Source organism: Euprymna scolopes, chromosome 4, assembly GCF_053919585.1.
Source record: "Euprymna scolopes isolate OS-2025 chromosome 4, ASM5391958v1, whole genome shotgun sequence".
Taxonomy (NCBI): Eukaryota; Metazoa; Mollusca; class Cephalopoda; order Sepiida; family Sepiolidae; genus Euprymna; species Euprymna scolopes.
In genome coordinates, this window is record NC_136485.1 from 7,229,742 (window position 1) to 7,247,278 (window position 17,537).

General features: G+C 32.3%; 2 protein-coding genes across 2 annotated transcripts in view; both read right to left on the reverse strand.

Annotated features, from left to right (window-relative positions):
• The window catches only part of LOC145272817 (uncharacterized), a 731,987-nt gene that overhangs the window by 435,520 nt on the left and 278,930 nt on the right, over nt 1-17,537 (reverse strand). The gene's annotated exons all lie outside the window — the stretch shown is intronic.
• Nucleotides 8,656-17,537, reverse strand: part of LOC145266628 (delta-1-pyrroline-5-carboxylate dehydrogenase, mitochondrial-like) — a 102,645-nt gene continuing 93,763 nt past the window's right edge. The window contains exons 14-15 of the mRNA XM_080122546.1: nt 16,328-16,446; nt 8,656-14,668 (exon numbers count right to left, since the gene is read on the reverse strand). Of these exons, the coding sequence (XP_079978672.1) occupies nt 14,556-14,668; nt 16,328-16,446 (232 nt within the window). The 3' untranslated portion in view covers nt 8,656-14,555. The remainder of the gene's footprint in view (nt 14,669-16,327; nt 16,447-17,537) is intronic.

Consider the following 17,537-nt stretch of genomic DNA (forward strand, 5'->3'; position numbering starts at 1 on the left):
ATATCTGACTGGAATTTCCATGATGAAATTCCTTTAAACCTGCTGCTATATTTCCAGTGAACTCAGTCACCCAGAAGGAAATCCCACCCCCCATACGCACACCCATATATACATAAACACAACGGAACTTAAAAACAGATTCTGAACATTTTTCTCGACTTCTTATTCAAGGACTTTAAAACTTCTCAACAAACTTTGGTCTTTCAAAGTATATTTTACATCTTTGTAAAATTATTGATTTAAAAAATATATTTTGTTAATTCATGTTTTCTCATTTCATTCTCCAAATTCTGTTGTTGAGCTGACACTTACTAACTGGTGACCCATTCACGTTTTCTATCCATCTTTTGCATCCGTCAATTTAATTACATGTCCAAAAAAATTTTGCATTCGTCAATTTAATTACATGTCAAAAAGATTTTCTTTTCTTCATACCAGTTGCCCGTCCTTGGTAATTAATCCGACAGAAAGTGAAAGCTGTAACATCAGCTGGCCCTGTTCTGTCAGGGTAAGATTTATTACTGCTAGTGTTCACTGTATTTAGTGCTATGAAGTGTAGTGCCACTCCTGGCTAGGTAGTGTATTTTTGGCAATAATAACGTCTTTGAAAAGTGCCAAGAACCGTGTTAACAATTTTTTTTAAATCACATTCACCTAAAACAAAGCACATTGCCATTTGGACATAAGGGGCTACTATTTGGGACCATGTTTAGGGGAGATACGCAATATGTTGGTTTATGTTATATTTAAACTTCTGCATGTTAGTACAATCAGGGAAGCAGGTAGCAGGAAGGGAATTCCAAAGTCTTGCTGTCCAACATATTAGAATTTGCATCTTGCTGCCTGATCATCTACCAAAATCATCTCTTTTGAGTTCCTACGATCTGATTGGTAGCTTATTCATTTAAAACAAGTCTTGCTGCACAATCGAAATGTTTACTCATCGTCGCCAATAGGTTATGTGCAGTTGATAAGAAAGAAAACCGATTTTGAGGTAAATAAATTAGGAGTCCCGATAGTGTCTGCAGTTCTGGGATGATTTTGAAAGTCATTGCTATTTTGATGAATTTGGATACACAAAATATTTTGTTTCAGAATTTTTAAGATAAGAATCGATGATTTGCATTATTCAGACGATTATTTTTGGCCGATGTAAATTTGTTTAGGTGCATCTTATCCAACTCAGGGATCTTTATGCTAAAATCGAAAGATCTATACAGAATTCCGAACTGAACCACTGATATCCATGAGAAATAACACCCAACTTAGAATGTGCTCTGATGAACTCATTGCACCCTCAACATACATATTCCTGACAAACCTTGCCAACAAAATCACACCCCTTCACTGTCGAGGTCTTTCAATGCTAGAAAGCTTTCTAGTCTAATGGTTTCTTCTCTCAAACAGCTAAACTTTGGAATTTCCTTCCTGCTTTCTGCTTCCCTGACTCTACTGATATGCAGAAGTTTAAATGTAATGTAAACCAACATCTTGTTAATCTTTCCTTATCATGGTCCTAAGTAGCGGTCTCTTACGTCCAAGTGGCAATATTCCTTGTTAGGGGTGAACGTGAGTAAAAAAAAAATTTTTTTACAAAAAAAAAGTCTGTAAGGTTAGCACCATTTCTTTTCTTAGACAAAATTAGTAAACACAACATGTCCTTCTATTGGAAAATTCTCCTTGCACTTCTGGAAGCAACTTTCCTCTGCACGATCATGTATAATTGAAGACTTGAAAAACACAAAAGGAATTTTCATTGCTTACTTTATTTGATGTTATATTGTTTTCTCACACTGTTTTTGATTCCATGTACCATGTGGGGTGCCAAGCCACTTCTCTATAGTGAGAGCCAACACGGAAGACATCTTCGCTGTTTAATCGCAGGAAGAAGGTTGGGCTGAAAAAAAAATCTTCAGGGATGCTGAAATTGATACTCTGCTGCCGTTCAACAGTAATAACGTACACAAAAAGAGGTGGCTGTTTACTTTTAATGCATCTAAAACCAAGCTTCTGTCTTTACATCATCAACGCTCTGATCCCCATCTAGCATCAATTGAAATGAATGGCTCTCGCCTTGGGGAGGCTCCATGTTTTGACAAGCTTCTGGGATTGACCTTTACTCCTGATCTAAAATGGAACACATACATCAAATCTGTTGCCAAGGTCGCTGGAAAGATGGTGTGATCCTTCTACCGCTCCAGAAGATATCTCACTACTGATGCAATTCTCTATCTATATAAAAGCCAAGTATGTCCAAGGATGGAATACTGCTGCCATATCTGGGCAGGATCTGCTAAAAACAGCCTATCCTGCCTTGACAGAGTACAAAATAGACTTTGTGGCTTAGTGGGGGATGCCCTTTTCTCTACCCTGCAACCTCTCTCCCACAGAACAGATGTTGCGAGCCTGTCTTTGTTTTATTGTTATTTCCATGGGAAATGCTCATCTGAGCTCCAATCTCTAGTCTCCGCCCCCTCGCCAATCTTTCACGAAAAACACCCGTCTAGTTGAATCCACTGTCAATAATTTTCCTCACTCTTTATCTGTTCCTAAATCAAAACGTAGATTCCATGAACAAAGCTTCTTTCTTAGAAGTGCACGCCTGTGGAGCTCTCTTCTATTTGTCTGTTTCCCACCTGACTACAACTTGGATGTCTTCAAGTCCAACATAAACAAATTACTGATAAACCACCCCCTTAAGTAAGTTACTAATGAGTACTACGATATTATCCCATTGATTACACGCAATAACCCTTATCCCCGAGTTGCCTCCAGGCCTTGATAAGTGGTGACTTCCATGTAAAAAAAAAACACAAAAATATAGTGACGTTTTGTATTTATGAGCTACAAAAGTAAGAGAACATCTCAAGTGTGCAATTTTATATTTTAATTAATATTATAATTGTTAAGAAATGTATTTTTATCCTCAACATTTCACGAGAATTCTAACCGTTTGCCTCTGATAAATGTTACCGTAAATATCTTCATGCGGGACGATTTACTTAGATGACGTCACGTTTATCATCACCGTCAGCATTCATGTAGCATTTAGAAATTGTCTTCCAAACTAACCTGTCTCTGACCAGATCTTTATCCCTTTTTTCTAAAATCCATCCATGACACTTCTTCCCACATGTTCTTTGGCCTTCACAACTGATCCTACTGCCTTAACTATTTTACATCCACTCTAATCCATTCTTTCAATGTGACCAAACCAACGAGTCTCCTGTTCTGCACACTTTATTTTTTAACAAAGGAGTCACCACTTATCAAGGCCTGGAGGCCACTCAAGGAAATCATCTGCACAAGTTATTGTCAAATAAAATACAAATGGTGAAAGTTATTTTTGTGTCAGGTAGAATGTTGTATGGTTGGCCGATATATCAACAAGGTATAACTGTTGTGTCTTTAATGTTGTGACGTGTCGATGTATTTGTGTTTTAACATTATCGTCTGCTTCCTTGAATGTGCATGTAATGTCTATTGATTGTCTCTAGTGTTCATGCATGTAGATATTTTTATAACAGCGTGTATAGCAACTATTGGCAATTACAACTTACATAGACAATCTTTACCAAAGGAACGGATAGCATTGTCGGTGAGATCACCAGCAAAAGACATACTGTCATAAAGTTTCTTTCTTCTTCCTGAAATTAAAGATGCTTTTCATTCGAAAAAGGGAATGCCATACGTGAATTATATTTGGATATAATCATTTATTTCCGTGCTGAGTTGCTTCTCAGAGTTTGGGCACACTTCGTACAAGTCGACATTTTGCTATTTCATCCCTTTGACTTCCACGTTGGATATCGAACTAATCTTCCTTTGTGTGTCTCTATCTTGTTACATCATTAACTCCATGTGACAAAAGACACAAATTGGATGTCATGTATTTTCTGTTAGTCAACATTCTTTTAAAAAAAAGTTAGCATTTTTGAGAACTATTTTAACACAAGTAATTTTATCTGCAGATATCTTTTGCCTTGACACCATTCTGTTTCTATTTTTACAAATATTAATAATAATTATAATATCACTAGGCAGCAATTTTTTACTTTTTGAATGTTGCTTAGATTTCTACAACTGATTTGAGGTGTTTTTGCACTGCTGAATCAAGAAACGGCATCCATTTTTCTCCATCAGGTCAGGTTTTTGCACCAAGTTGATATCAAAAAACAAAAACAAAAAAACAGATTATGACAAAATCGATTACATTTTTGCAGCATTATCAGCTGATTTTTATCAACACATATCATCCTAAATATGTTTTTAAAAGAAAAAATGTTTTGCCAACAACATATATTGATTAACTGATAGAAACATCGATTAGTGTAAACTGAATTGTGGACATTGGTAAATGTAAGTAAGTACACATAAATTGCATATTGCTTCATCGTTGTTCAGACTTCAAGGCTTGAACTTCAGTTTCTTTGAAATCCTGGAATGCTCAGTGGCAAGAAGATCTCTCTTCAGATTCCAACAGTAGTCAGCCATCATCATTGTGTCCCAGCAGCAGCACTGATAACTAGTCTCCATCTCTTTCAGCTCCTGATGGAATCTTTTCCCCTGCTCGTCACTCATTGAACCCAGCTGATCATAAGTGAAAAAAATAAGTAGTGCCTCTTGCCATTCACGTTGCAGCCCAAGTTTCTGAAAGCAGCCAGCATGTTGTCGAGTTCTGCATCGTTGCTGGTTGCCTTCCACACTTCCAGTTCTGCGTCGTTGCTGGTCGCCTTCCACACTTCCAGTTCTGCATCGTTGCTGGTCGCCTTCCACACTTCCAGTTCTGCATCGTTGCTGGTCGCCTTCCACACTTCCAGTTTCACTTTGTTCCTTGAGTTATCAAACTGGATTTCTGATGAACTGTTGGAACTGAGGATCATAAAAGATGCCAGCTTTCAACTTCCACATACTCAATCCTGGCGCAAGTAAATGAAGCAATCAGCATCTTTGTCTAGAGCCTTGGTTAACTACTTGATTAAGCTGAGTTTGATGTGCAGCGGTGGGAAGAATATTCTGTCTGTCCACCATAGGTCGTTGATGACTTTACTTTGCAATACCCCAATTTCTCCTGCAAAGGCCAGTCCTTCTTTGTGTATGTTGAAAATCAAAGATTTTGAGAGTTCATCCCTTCAAACTGATCCCTTCTCGACATAATAACTCAGAACTATTGGATCTGAATATTTCTTGTCATTAAAATAATAATGTTTGTTACATTTTTAGTAAAAAAAAAAAAATGTAATTAATTATTTTTTTTATATGTTGTTCTAAATCAAGAGAGAATAGGATTCTTTTGTTTTTTTTTTTTATTTTCAGAGAAAAAACAACACCCCCTGAGATTATCAAATTCAGAAATATTAGCCAATCTTACCTCCCTTGTATCTCATTTGTCAAGTAACGAAAGAGAGGATAGAACCCTCTTTATTCGGGACTACAGCGATCTCTTTCCGGATGTCCCCAAACGAACGAACCTTGTTCAACATGATGTAGAGATTGAAAATGCCCTCCCCATTAAACAACACCGGTATCGTGTTAACCCACATAAAGCAGAAATAATCAGTCATGAAGTGAAATATATGCTTGAACATGGCATCATTGAATCTAGCCAAAGCAGCTGGTCATCTCCTTGCATGCTAGTCGGAAAATCCGATGGATCCAATTGCTTCTGCACGGATTATCGCAAAGTGAATGCTGTCACAAAAGCTGACTCTCACACCATACCTAGGATGGACGATTGCATCGATAAGATTGGCACGGCCACATATTTCCAAATTAGACCTACTCAAGGGATATTGGTGTGTACCATTGACTGAATGAGCTAAAGAAATATCCGCTTTCGTTATCCCTTATGGTTTATATCAGTATAGAGTTATGCCTTTCGGGATGAAGAACTCCCAGGCCACCTTTCAGAGAATGATGAATTCATGCTTGCAAGACTTACCCGGTGTCGAAATCTATATTGACGACATCGTTATATACAATGATAGCTGAGTGTAACACATAACGTCCCTGAGAGCCGTATTTGATAGACTCCGACAGGCAAATCTCACTGTCCATTTAGCTAAAAGCAATTTTGGCAAAGCTGAAGTTATATACCTGGGGGCATACAGTTGGCTATGGGAAGATATCCTCAGTCGAGGCCAAAATTCAGAGTATTGTAGATTATCCTGCCCCTACCAACTTGAAGAGTCTGAGGTGATTCCTCGGCATAGCCGGATACTACAGGAAATTCTGCCGCAACTTCTCCGCCATAGTGTCACCACTTACCCAGTTGCTATCCAAGAAGGTGAAATTCTCCTGGACATCATCTTGTTAAAAAGCATTCGAGCAAATCAAATCTTTATTATGTTCCCAACCTGTTTTGAAAGCTCCCGACTTCTCACAACCATTCCGTTTGGCCATCGATGCCAGTGATTCTTGTCTCGGATCTGTGCTACTTCAAACAGACTCGGCCGGTATTGAACACCCGGTTAGCTATTTCTCCAGGAAGTTTAATGCTTATCAAAAAGGATATTCGACTGTTGAAAAGGAGACGTTGGCCTTCGCCTTAAGCCTAAAGCATTTCGACGTATGTATACTAGTTTACTCTGATCACAACCCGCTCACTTTCCTGCATAAAATGAAAGATAAAAATCAAAGATTATTAAACTGGAGCTTGATTCTACAAGAATATAACTTGGAAATCCAGCATATCCGGGGAGTTAATAACGTTTGTGCCGATGCATTGTCGCGTGTATGGTATGTATAAACTAGAACCCTTAAAAAAAAAAAAAAAAAAAAAAAAAAAAATGGAAATCTTAGATAAACACAAATTGACGAAATACAGTTCAGAGATTTAGCCGGGTTGAAGATATTTTGCTACTCTTCATGAAATCGAATAAAAAGTATTAAATTAGAAAAATCTTCGGAAAAGATTTTTCTTAAATAGGTGGTGGGATGTTACATTTTTAGTAAAAAAAAAAATTTTTATATGTTGTTCGAAATCGAGAGAGAATAGGAGGTTTTTTTTTTTTTTTATTTTCATCAATTTTGTTATCGTCTGCGCTCAAAAATAATCACGAGAGAGGATGTGAAGAGATATATAGAGTGGACAAAAGACAGTAGAGGAGAAAGAAAGAAAAAAGAAACCAACTAGCGAATGCTGGCAGGTTGTATAGAGAGGGGGAGGTGAAAATATATATATATGGAGAGAGAGGGGGGGGCGTTTTAACCTGCGCGCTTACAAAAGACAAAAAAAACAGAGTCTGCCCCTCATTACCGAGCGAAGCAGTCGTCAACGGCAACACTGCGAACAGGTGTAATATTAGCAGTAATATAGTACTGTAGTTGATAAAGCTGAGGACGGCGCACTTAATAAACATTGGAAAGGAGTCCACCTGATGTATTTGGAATAAGTTTTTGCAAAAGGAAGCCAGATGAGACGGAAAAGAATTCGATGAATATTGAAAAGGTGTCTACTTAAAATATTTTGGAGCCAGTTTTTCGGAAGGAAATCGGATAAGAAGAAGAAAGAAGTAAAAACACTAAGACAGTGAGTGAAACAAAATCTCTCCCTTACTCTTTTTGTTTCGAACTGAGCAGACAACAATGACCAATACGAAAATGGCGTATTTAGGTCTGGCATATATTTAACTTGAACATTCTCTCTTGATAAAGACAATTTATTTTCTTTCACACATTACATTTTAAACTATCAAAACAATTGCATTTTTTTTTTTTTTTTTTGGTGTTGTTATAAATAAACTTTCATTCATTATTCCTATCAGCCTTTTGTTTGTTATTTCGGTTGTGTCTTTCTGTCTTGTGTTTTACCGTTGTCTCTAAAAAATTTGGATAATCCCTTCCCGTAGTTATTTTTTTTTTTTAATCCTGGGAAAAATTTTTTTTTTTTTGATTATTGTTGCGATCCTATCTCTACAGTCCTCAGTGGAGATAGCCAAGTTGTAACATGTTCAATCAAAACATGACATTTTACCCCCATCAACGCTTAAAATGCTGTACACATGAACAAAAGCATAGAAAACGACATGTGACCTTAATTCAAAACCATGACCTGCTTGAGCAAAAACCAATGTAATTTTTTCAGTGTATCAGATTTGTCCTAAATCAGTTGAAAAAAAAAAAAAAAAAAAAAAAAAAAAACAGACAACAAATCTGTTATTGACCAGTGTAATCATTCAACTAACTTGGCGTTGCCCAGACGAACTACGTAACAAGAAGTCTCTAGTTGGATGAGATCCCACATTTTTGTGACTAGCAATGATTTTTTTTTTTTACAATAAATATCAAACGAGATATGCACAATCCAGGTATTTCTGATGTGCTGCCATAGAGGCAGTCTTGTCAGTCATTACTAGGACTATGACAACAGCATATTCTTTTCATTGTTTTGACTCTCGAGTATATATCCGACACAGTTAATCAACAGAGAACCACATCACTCTATAAAAGCATATAAGATATCAACAGATACACACTTGAGAGTCAAAACAATGAAAAGAATATGCTGTTGTCATAAATGTCTTACAGAATCTGTTTTTAGATTTTGTCTTTAACATGTGGCCACCAGCAGTTGCGACAAACTTCTATCACACGGCTAATATGTTTTCTTTAACATGCAATAAATGTAAAATTTTTTAAAACAAAAGCAAAACATTTCTGGATAAGATTTTTTTTTTTTTTTTATTACACAGAAAATGGACAATCAATTCCATTGAAATGACTTTCACATAAAAAACAAAAAGCTAACCATTTATTTGATATTCAATCATCTAAAATTAGCTAAAAACAATTTCCGTTTACATGATTTGTAAAATATCAAAAAGTAAAAAAGTTGCCATTTGAAGATAAACATTGGTTTTCATTGAACCTTAATTCATTTGCAGATTTGGACGATCCACAGCTTTTGGTTTTTTTTTTCTTGTCTAAAAACAGACCTAGACTTAGAAATTAAAAAAAAAAAAAAGTACTAAATTAAAAAAAAAAAAAAAAAAGTACTAAATTAAAATTAAAAAACCATATTTGTTATTTAATACAAAAGTTTGTGAAAGTTTTTATTTGTTGTTTAAATTTTATATTGTAACAATTTTTGAAATCTGTTGCCCAATGGAATTTGCAACATTCCATTTAGCCTGAAATATGGAAAAACTTATTTTGTAAATTTTGTTTATATTCAAAATTTTTATTTGAGATTCGAATGACTTTATTGAACAAAGTCAATGTCTTAAAAGTGATTCAAATGTTGATCAATTTATGAAAAGGAAAGCAAAAAATAGCAAGTTTTTCTGCTCTTTCCATGAAATGAGTTGATAGGAAAAAAATGAGGAAATCATGGAAAGTTTCACAAGAATTTAATCTTTCCATGGAAACTGATTCCTCAAAAATAAATATTTCAAGAAATTTTGTTTAGAACACTCAAAATTCTAGAAACTAATTCACTTTTAGCCTCAGTTCTAGGAAATTAGCATAAAACTTCCTTTTTGTAAAGTAAATATCACGGATTACCTGAGAATTAGTACTGATAAATGATGTTGCTGCTAAATCAGATCAAAACATTGATAGAACTTGTTGATAAAAACTCAAATATATTAAACATTTTTTTTTTTTTTTTGTTAAGTAAAATATGGAAAAAAATAAACAAAAATATGTGCAAAAAATAAATTTGCAAATTAATTGGACTTCTTGTTTTTGTATTTAAACAAAAAGCAAAAAAAAAAAAAAGAAAAAAAAAAGAAAAAAAAGGAAACAACTGAGCGTCTTTGGTTTTACCAAAAATTGAAAGGGCAATCTGGAATTTAAAAAAAAAAAAAAAAAAAAAAAAAAACTTATTTCAAGTCACATTTTATTTTATTTATTTATTTATTTTTTTAACTTACTGCAAAGGCATAAAGTGAAAAAATGGTAAAAAAACAAGCAATAAATTTTGGAGGAAAAAAATGAAATAAAAAATATTAAATGATTGCGATGAGATTCTTAAAGAGGAGTGTATTATGCAAACAAATCATTTAACATTTGACTAATCAAAATAATTTTATTTCCAAGTTTTCCATAGTGGACATGAAAAATAATGCTATCCTAAAAATAATCACTGAGATGCTAATATTAAAATGTAACAACAAAAATTTATTCCTCAGAAGTATAAAAAGTAAGAAAAAAATAGGCAGAAATCATATGAATGTTAAAATTAAGTTAATCAGAAGTGGAAAATACAAGTTTCTGGTGCTCATTTAGAAAAAAAAAAAAAAAAAATACAGAAAAATCTTTATGATGATGTCCATACTTATTACAGAACAAAGATGTCATATTACAAAAATCATGTAAATTGATCAAGTAGTTTTTTTTTTGTTTTAGTTTTTAAGAAAATAAAATTTTTTGAGGAAGCGAAGGAGGAGGCCGGGAGCGGCCATGTTGATTCAAATTTTGCTAAAATTCAATTCGACTTGAGATTTATTTTGTATTCAATATAGTTGTAACTTTAATCACTAAATTTGTAAAATTTGATTTTCTTAAAAAAAAACAAAAAACAAAACAAAAAACAAAACAAAAAAAAATCACAATCAATTTATGTGATTTTTTGAATATGACATCTTTGTTCTATAACAAGCATATACACTAAGCTTTTTCTGTATTTTTTTTTTTTTAATCAAGTTTTTTTTTTTCTAAATAAGCACAGTTTCTTTTACAAATAAAAACCATAGATAGTTTCCATTGAAATAAAATTTAGAGCAGCCATTGCTTTTTGTGTTTTTTACAATTGTAAAACCTGCCATAATCGATGCATTACATCATTCTTTACTGTTTAGAATGAATCTCCGTTTGATTTTGATGATCAGCAATCGACACGTTTGGATTGGCAGCAAATTTTATTTGTTAAATTGAATATAAAAATTAGTCAAGTATTCATTTGATTAAGAAATTTCAGGCTTTCCTTTATGGTAACAAAATTCTTACGAATATTTAGACTTATGAAATTTTTTTTAATTATTAATTAATCTTATTTAAAAACAATGTAATTTAAAAAAAAAAAAAAGAAAAAAAAAAAACTAAAGATTTTAGATTAAAATCTGAGATTCAGAAGATTGCATTAACAATAATGACTTCAGAAATATTCAAATTATTTTAGAAGTCATTTTTTAAACAGTAAATTGTTCAAAACACAATTGATATTTAATGTTTGTTGACATTGAGTATTTTAGTCTTTGTAAATAAAATAGCCTTGAAATGTTTCTAAATTGTAAGTTTAAATCGCCATTAAAAACATATTTAAGCTCAAAACCTTATTTTCACTGGATAATATTACATTACAGTATTACAAAAACAAACAAAAAAATACAAATGTAAAAATAAAAAATTTGTTTCAGGAAAACATGCTAGAAAAAAAGAAAAAAGAAAAAAGGTTTATCTCGGCAAATTTCCTGCCAATGGACGCCAGTTTGGAGTTCTATAACAATTTATAATTTAGCTGCCATTGAAAATGAAAATCTTTGTAGGCAATTTGAAAAAGAAACTGATGACATTCAATCGTCTAATTGGACTAAAAACCTGGATTTAGTCAAAATTGTCTATTACAACATTTTTTTTTCTTCTAGATTACATTCATACAGAATTCCACAAAAATGTTTTGCACTCAAATCTAACAGAAATTCCTTCAGCATTTTGAAGAAAAATTAAAGACATTTCGACATTCTTCATTTCTTCCAAAGTTTTGAAGATAAACAAAAATTGCTGAACAGATTTTAAAATATTTACTAAGATTTTTTTTCTTACAAGGGAAATTAACTAAAAGATAAAAAAAAGGGAAAAAAAAAGCCAGATGATAAAAGCTATTTAATTCAAAAAATGGATTTTCTTTCAGCTTCTTTACTTTTTAATTAAAAAATGTAAAACAATGCCAAAATATTTTTTAATCAGTGATTAGAGAAACTATTTTGATTAAAATCCTTTTTCTATCATTTGAACAGATTTTTAGTCGATCAGTTTGAGATGAGCAGATTTGAACAGATTTTTAGCCAACCAGTTTGAGATGAGCAGTTTCCAAAATCCCATTCAGTCAACAAAAGACAAGAAAATCAAATTTAAAATTTAAAGCTTATTCAGCTGAAAATTTCAAACGAGAAAATATTACTGTAAGAATTTCTGAATGAGTAATGCAACTAATAAATCAATAAAATTGAATATTGGCCCACAAGTTTTTTTTCCCCTTTAAATGTAAAATATGTAAAAAGGAAAAGAAAAAATGAAGAAAACTTGATATAAAACAGCTTCAAGTAGCAAATTTTACATCAATGCAACATCAAAAAACTATTGGCAAAAAAAAGTTCAGTTCTATATTGAGCTGTCACATTTCTTAATGATTGCAATATTTGATTTAATTTTTTGAAAAAGTTTCTATTTTCATTGTTTACTTCAAACAATGAAATCACAACAAAAACAGCTGCACATAATAAAAATCTTTTTTTGTTAAAAATTTTGTACAAATAAAGTAGTGCTTATTCAGTTTCACCTCTGCATTTAAAATTACTCATAAAAAGGAAAAATAGCGCAAAGCATTTATTTTCATATGTGTTAGATTAAAAAAAGATTGTATACCAAATATACAAATTAATCCAGTATTTTTTTTATATATATATACATATAAAAAAAATTTGATTGTCAAATTCTCATTGGCCATTTTGTTACCTTTATTAAGGCCAATGCCAAAGGAACATAACCCAAACTTTAAGCCCCCCCCCCACCTCCCGCAATGTTAAGAATGGATTCCAAAATTTGAATATGGAGGATTTGATTTCATTTTTAAAAATAAAAATACTGCATAAATTTGCGTAAATTTTTGTGTAGAACCATTTTTTTTAAAACCTAACAGATATGTGCATAAAAAAATTATTTGTGCAATTATAATTTATTTTTTTTAATTATTTGTGCAATTATAATTTATTTTTTTAATTATTTGTGCAGTTATATATTTTTAAAAATTATTTGTGCAATTATATTTTTAAAAATTATTTGTGCAATTATAATTTTTTTTAAGTATTTGTGCAATTATAATTTTGAAAAAAATTATTTGTGCAATCATAATTTAAAAAAAATTATTTGTGCAATTATAATTTTTTAAATTATTTGTGCAATTATAATTTAAAAAAAAATTATTTGTGCAATCATAATTTAAAAAAAAATTATTTGTGCAATCATAATTTAAAAAAAAATTATTTGTGCAATTATAATTTTAAAAAATTATTTGTGCAATCATAATTTAAAAAAAAATTATTTGTGCAATTATAATATAAAAAAAATTATTTGTGCAATTATAATTTTTTAAAATTATTTGTGCAATTATAATTTTTTAAAATTATTTGTGCAATTATAATTTTTTAAAATTATTTGTGCAATTATAATTTTTTAAAATTATTTGTGCAATTATAATTTAAAAAAAATTATTTGTGCAATTATAATTGACGTAAAACTGGAAGAGCATCAACAAATGATTCACTGAGCAAAATGAGTCGGGTATTTAAGTCAGTTAAAACTTGTCTATGGCAGACGTTTACTATAAGGATAGAACTCTGCACAATTCATTGATTTCTTTTCCACAAACAATCTTTTACATTTAGTATCTCAATCTGGTTGTTTGTGTGTTTATCTTCTGTTAATATTCTGGGGTTAAACGTTTTCTGAAATACACTCAACATTGATTAAGCATGAATTCTCCCTTAACAGATAGTAAATTCTTCAAATTTAAAATTACAATTTGATATGATTATCACAAAGCCAGGAGATGCCTATTGACCTATAGTCTTGAGAAAACTAAGGCTGCAGGTAGGAGGAAAACAGTCAGCATGGACAAGATTGCAGTTCTTGGAAAGAATCTACTGGAATAAGACGCTGTATTATTATGAAGGATTAAAACAGTGAATTCATGGAGATCACTAGACCAACAAATCAAACAACCTGATTAGATAATTCTGAAGAACACGTACCATAATAGTATTTATAGAAATGACTGAGATGAGCAACATCACATATGTAAGAAAGAGACTGCAGAGAAGAAAGGGGTGGAGCAATCAAATTACAGACACGTTTCTGCACCTTATCAAGAACCCTGAAATAGGATAAAGATTAACCAGTTTAAATATGACAACAGTACTTCATATATAGTCTGGTAATAGATTTGTAGAGATAGAGAATATCGGATAAGTTTATTAGAGTGCAATTAACTGCAATATTATGGAGTTGATAAAATACTAATTTGTAGTAAACCTAGTTATATGTAGCTTGCTAACAAACAAAAAACTTTGGTAAAAAACAACAAAAAACTTGACATTTTAAATAACGTCATGCAATTTTTCCACAGGAAAATATGAAGAATGCATAAAATGTCGAAAATAGGGAAACTTTATGCCAATTTTTGAAGTGTTCTTTCAAAATGCTGAGGATTTTCTTATCGAAGTTATACAAAAAAAGTTAAAATATTCGTAGATAAAAGAAACATTCTCAGATATTAGCTGCCCGCCCGAAGATGGTTGAGAGGTGTTTGTTGCAGTTGGGGTTTCATGATGGAGTTACTGCATATATGGGTAGATCCAATTCTTCAGTGGAGATTTACTTTCTTTGATTGACTGAATCGACACAAACTTCATTAGATAGTAAGGTCCACCCGCTTTATCATTGGTTCCTGAAACAAAAAAGACAGAAAAGATAAAGTTATTAAGGTTCATTGATGTTGACTATGAGAAAATAGGCATGATGGTCAGTTACACTGCATTTGACCAGTAGGAAGTCGGCTCAATGGGATCAGAGTGAAAGCCATTACAGGTAAGTAGTAGTATGAACACTTACAAATCAAATCGTTTATAACTAAACGAGCCAAACATGCAAGGTTCTCCTCCACGAGTGAACAATTGTTTATGACTAAACGAACCAAGCATGCAAGGTCCCCCTCCACGAGTGAACAATTTGGGAGCAACCAAAGTTATTCTGGCAGAACATTTACTTTCATCTTGACTAATGTTTGTACATAATTTTTAAAAAAAATCCAAGGTGTGGTTATTGAGAAAAATGCAAACAAATTAATGATTTTAGGGCAATTTTACCACTAAAATGCTCCCTTTGGGTGGGAGGCAACAAGAGTTATCCTAGAAAATCTGTTCTGGCAAAAATTTACTTTTACCATGACTAATGTTCATGCAAAATTAAAAAAAAAAAAAAAATCCAAGGCATAGTTTTTAAGAAAAGAGTAAACTGATGAACGAGAGTGAATTACTAAATTTAATTCCTCTTTTGTCGGCGGATCAAAAATTAGCTTCATATGGCAGAAGTCATTTTCCATTCCAAAACTTAATAAATGCATTCAAAATAGCAACTCATCAAACTCTTCCTCACTGTGGGAAGAGGGGGATGGCAACATGTCAGTATCAAATAGTGCCTAAAAAACACACACACACACACACACACACACACACACACACCTCCGATGATTTTTGGAAATATTTTTTCACACTGAGAATTGCTTAAGCTTGGAGCAAACAGTCTACATTGATTGCTGATACATTGCGTCATTAAAACCATCAAACTTCGTGAAATTTTCAGAAACTACAACTGACCCCCTCCCCCCCATCTTCATGCATATTAAATAAGTTGTACAGCACCTAAGCACTGCACACAATGATTTCTTTATTTTAATAAATCTATATAACTATAAAACTCAAATGACCTTGTAACGATATATGTAACCCACTTTCCAGTTTATGACACATCCGGTTGTGCATGCGTGCACTGAAATATTAACGTTATTTCGAAATTATTATTTAACATGGAAAGAGTGAGTTTAAAATAACTTACATGTAATACTGAAATGGACAATGTAAAAAAAAGCAGATATATCAAAATTTGAATTTAACTATAATAAGTATTATGGTATCTGTTCAGTGCACATTTACCTATAAGCATGGCCAACCACTTACAATTCATTAACTGTAATTTTTTTTTTCCAAAATAATCAATTATAATAAACAGAGCGACTCCTAGAAATTTATCTATATTCTTTTTTTCATTTTAATATACTTTCATAAAAATATTTATGTAAAAAAAAACCCTATTTTCTTTACGTCACAAGTGTCACGCTCATACATGAATTCCATAGCTAATATAACATACTGACCCAACGGGTCACGGGTAGTCTAGTTATATATAAGTGTATAAGAACTTGGGGTATTGAAATGTGACATATTTTGTGCATATGTCACATTTCAATACCCCAAGACAACCAAACAAAGATTTTAAAAATGTATCAAAAACATTTGGAATTGTCTATAATTTTGTCAGTTATCCTCACCTGAAAGCCGGCTGCCACCAAACGGTTGTTGTCCAACAATGGAACCAGTTGATTTGTCATTTATATAAAAGTTTCCAACCGTGTCGCGGAACATATCACAAAGTACTTCTAAAGCTTCCCTGAAAAGATGAAAAGGTACATTTTTTTTTTTACCAAACATTAAATCATGGATTAAATAATATTAAATAGACACCAACTTCCACAAAATGAATCTTAAGAACAAAAAAATAAAGTCTGAACTCCGATGTGGAAGTTGTTCACAGCTGGAAAAAGATAATTTAACTATGAAAAATTTATTGGCATTCAACAGTGTCATGATTAGGATACATGTCAGTTTAATAATGTCAAATATGACGCCATAGACTGAATGAAATTTTGCACTGAATTTTTATTGAGAGGCAGTTTTTTAGGTTTGTTTACCTAACTTTGGCTGCGAGGTAGTTTTTCTGGTTTTGTTTCCCCAAGATGTTGGAGGGGGGGGGCAGCTCCCCATTTAAAGGGGAGTGTCCAATTGAATAGCAATTGTCTGATATAAGGGGTTTCCCCCACATTGATCAAAAGCTGATTGTTTTCTGGATGTTCCTGGGACGAAAGCCGGAAACAGCTACTGTAAATAAATCTAGACATGATGTGCGTTCGCAAATCTTAGATATTATGATTTAGACTTATAAAAAGTTCTAAGACATAGTACCCCTACCCAAGAACCTCGGCGAAAAAAGCCTTTGCTGAACATACATAAAATGCGCACATATATTTTGCCTTTTATATATATATATATGATATTCAATAGAGAATTTGTTCTGTAATAATAGAAAATTTGCATGAATATATTGAAATGTACATATTTTATGATCCACCCCCCGCTAGTATTGAATAAAAAAATTACCTGATACAAGTAATTTAATGAAATATGCTTTATGAACTCATAGCACTTAGCCCAACTGAACATACATATTCTCAACATTCAAAATGAATACACTCGATCAACCTGACAAACAGCAAAATTCCACCTCTTCAATGTTAAGGTCTTTAAATGCTGGAAAGCTTTCCATTCTAATAGTTTCTTCTCTCGAACTGCTAGATTTTGGAATTCCTTACTTCCTGCTTGCCTGACTGTACCAACCTGCGGAAGTGTAAATGTAATGTGAATAAACATCTTGCTGCTCAACTCTCCACAATCTCCAGTTAGACACGACCCCAAACTGTAGCC